Here is a 3700-nt window from a genome sequence, read left to right on the forward strand (position 1 = left end):
GGGGGAGAATTCTGCACTGGCAAAACCTTAGCGCTTAGCGTCACAGACTTTATTCTCTAGTTGGAGGAATCACAAAACAAAGTTTAAGAATAACGACAATGACCAGGGTGTTGGATGCCTTGAAAAACGCGAAATTAGGACCTAAACAGCGAAGAAGCGAATGGCATTTCGGGTAAGGTGATTTGTTCTGGACACTTCCTGATGCTGTCCACGACTGGGCCTCCATCGAGGGCCACAAGATAGTCTGCACCACGTCAGACTCCAGCTCAGTTCACCGCTCACCCTCACCTAGGTGAGAACGCGGGCCCAGCAGGTGCAATGCGCAAGCGCTCTCCAGCATGGCGGCCCCGGAGGATTTCCAGCCTTTCGGAAGATAGTGCGCAGGCTCCGCAGTTCCCGATATACCATCGAGAACTTCCCAATGGGAACGTCCTTTGGAGGTTGTTGTCCCGCCCACTATGCCCTCCTTACTTCCTCTTCCGCCTGCAGTGCAGATCCAAGATGGTGGCAGCCGCGGTACGCGCGCCCGGGCTGTCGCGGTTGCTGGGCCGGGCCCGCCCACAGGTGGGGCGGCCCATGTCGAGCGGCGCCCACGGAGAGGAGGGCTCAGGTGCGGGGCTCTGGTGGGGGGTCGGGCTCTGCTCCCTCGGGGTCCGAGGGGTCGGCCCGTGACCTTGGGGGAGGACGGGGCCGGGCCGCTATTGGAGGCTGACCCGTTTGGCACCCCTGCAGCTCGCCTGTGGAGGGGCCTCACCTTCATCGTGGCGCTGCCCGGGGTGGCGGTGAGCATGCTCAATGTTTTCCTTAAGTCGCGACACGGAGAGCACGAGAGACCCGAGTTCATCGCCTACCCGCATCTCCGCATCAGGACCAAGGTATGATGCCTCGCTGTCCCTTCAAGCATCAGTGTTCGACGACCGTGTCCTAGTTCTCGGTGCTTTAAGATCTTGGCCGCAGGGAGTGTCGTCTAATCTTTGCAAACGGAACTTAGAGGAAACAGTCTGTTGGGGTCACGTCTCAGTTTTCTTCGAGGTCACACAATACATGCCCCTCAGTTTTGTTTTGAAAACAGCCGTCTCTGAGAAAGCCTTTTATAGTGGAAAGCTCTGAAGGTGATTCGAGATCCGGGCGTTCTGACATACTGGCTGGTACTAGCTGCTTACCTGCGCCTGTTCCCCGCCAGTGCTTGCCTTTTCAGCTGTTTCACTCTTTGGCTGTTCACGTAGACAATTATTTGTTCTCCATCACTTGCTGTATTTTTTAACAAGTACCTTCTTGTTCTTTAAAAAACTGTATCACCTAGTTCATGTAGGTCAGACCTCACAGAAACTTAATCTAGACTTGAGTTTTGGAATCCTCACTCCCACCCTTGAACGCCGAACAAGGTTTTTCAGCCCCAGCACTTAATCTTTTGGGTTGGATAAGTGATAAGGTTATCCAGGTCGTTACAAGGTGTTTAACAGCATTTTTGGCCTGTCCACTAGATGGCAGTACTCTCCTCTTCCTGCTAAGGCTCCGCCTCTTGAGAGGTAAAAATCTCCCAGGGTGCCAGGGTCCTAGTTCAGACCTGCAGTCCTTACACTTCCAAGACGAAGCCAAGAGGATCAGTAGCTCATTCTTGATAACATAGTGAAGTTGAGGTTCACCTGGGCTAAATGACCCCTTCCCTCAGAAAACAAAATGGTTGGGAGCCACTGACCTAGAGCAATGCTTTTCAGAGGTAGTGGGAGGGGCTGGAGAGACAGCTCAGCAGTTAAGAGGGTGTACTGCTCTTGTAGAGGAGCTAAGTTTGGTTCTTAGCTCACAGCTGCCCATAACTCCAACTCCAGGGACATCTGACACTTCTGACATCTGCAGACACTTGCTCTCATATGCACAGACCCAAGCATACATATTAAAAGAGGTAGTGGGCAGAGTACAGACCTGTAATCCCAGTACTCAGGAGGCAATTGCAGGAGGATCACTGCAAGTTTGTGGCCCCCTGAACTATGTAATGAGTTCCAGACTAGCCAGGGCCGCATAAGGGAACCTGTCTCAAAAAACAAAAAGGGACTGGCAAGGTGGCTCAGCAGGTAAAGGTGCTTATTGCCAAGTCTGATGACCCGATTTCGATCTCTAGGAGCCACTTGTTTGGAGAACAGACTTTGGCAAATTGTCCTCTGACTTCAAGCACATACACACACAAAATTAATAAACCTGTACAATGATAATAAAAGGCAGTGGGCAAAGGCTTGAGTGCAGGTTGCAGTTTCCTAGCCCAGAAATCTGCATTTCGGCATCTCCACCCCTGGAGTATCACCATTCTGATACAGGACTGTTGGGTTGGGTTTGGTTTGGTTTGAACACAGGATCTCCCTGTGGCCCCAGCTGGCCTGGAACTCGCTGTGTAGACCAGGATGATCTTGATTTCACAGAGATCCACCTGCTTCTACCTCCATAGTGCTGGGATCAAAGGCCTGTACCATTATAGCACAGTACTAGATATATTGTTTATATGGGGGCAGCTATGAATAACTACCATTTTAAAATTTTAAAGATTTAATTATGTATGTGTGTCTTTGTGTGTGTAGGTGCCCAAGGCCACAAGCAGGTGTTAGATTCCCTGGAGCTGGAGTTGCAGGCAGTTGTGAGCTGCCCTCTGTGGGTGCTGGGAATCTAACTTGGGTCCTCTGCAAGAGCAGCACATGCTCTTCATTGCTGAGCTATCTCAGTATTTACCATGAGTTTGCTTTTCTTACCATCGATGTCAGGGGCCTCCCTACTATTAGTTATGAGTATCCCTAAGTTATGGGAAAGTTGGAATTATGCCAGTAAAGGATTAGTTTCCATTTTGATTTCATATATTATTTGTTACCCTGTTTCAAGCAGTTCATGGTAGAGTTCTTTCTGAGATATTTACTGGAATTGTCTGACATCTTCACTCCACAGCCCTTTCCTTGGGGAGATGGTAATCATACCCTCTTCCATAACCCTCATGTGAATCCGCTTCCAACTGGCTATGAAGATGAGTAAAAAGAACCTGGACCTTCACCCAGGCAACAGGGGCCACAACACTGGTTTGGACCATTACTCTGCACGTGGACCAGAAAAGTGTATGGGACGTTAAGCTCATCTTCCCTTGTATCAAATGGTGACCATTATACTGAGCTTTCATTCCATCCCTTTACTTGTGGGAGGAGATGGCTTAAATAAATAACTTAAACTTAGATTGCTCATGAGCTGAATGTTGCATTTGTCTACCCTAGTGTTATTACTGTTTATACAGTGGAGGTCTATAACCACTGTTTTGCAGTGTTTCAGGTCTAGTTTAGCTCACTGAATAGTATTTATAACTGGCTCCTTGTTGGTTTTTTATGTCTGGAATAGGTAAAGCCAAGTGACCAAGAGCACAGAGTAAGATGGGCCCAGGCAGACATTGAATGGCCAGTCGGATGGCTGCTGTTTACTAGTTATGTCTGTGAGAAGTTCAACTTGGGCTAAAATGGCAAGTTCCATATTATCCAGGTTATTTCAAAATAGAAGTACCTGTGCATCTTAAGCACTCCCATGGGGCCGGAGAGATGGCTCAGTGGTTAAGAGCACTGGCTGCTTTTATAGAGGACCTGGGTTCTACTCCCAGCACCCACATGGTAGCTAACAACCACCTATAATTCCAGTTTCAGGGGATCCAAAGCCTGCTTCTTTCCTCTACAGGCACTGT

The 3700-nt window shown here is 49.1% G+C and overlaps 1 protein-coding gene across 1 annotated transcript; it reads left to right on the plus strand.

Annotated features, from left to right (window-relative positions):
* The first annotated feature begins 303 nt into the window (after positions 1-303).
* Positions 304-3208, plus strand: LOC103740008 (cytochrome c oxidase subunit 6A1, mitochondrial). The gene is made up of 3 exons (XM_029567232.1): positions 304-610; positions 733-875; positions 2929-3208. The coding sequence occupies exons 1-3, from the start codon at positions 319-321 to the stop codon at positions 3010-3012; spliced, it is 519 nt and encodes a 172-aa protein (XP_029423092.1). The 5' UTR covers positions 304-318; the 3' UTR covers positions 3013-3208.
* Positions 3209-3700: the final 492 nt, after the last annotated feature.

This window comes from Nannospalax galili, unplaced genomic scaffold (genome assembly GCF_000622305.1).
Source record: "Nannospalax galili isolate Female #2095 unplaced genomic scaffold, S.galili_v1.0 scaffold911, whole genome shotgun sequence".
NCBI classification, from domain to species: domain Eukaryota; kingdom Metazoa; phylum Chordata; class Mammalia; order Rodentia; family Spalacidae; genus Nannospalax; species Nannospalax galili.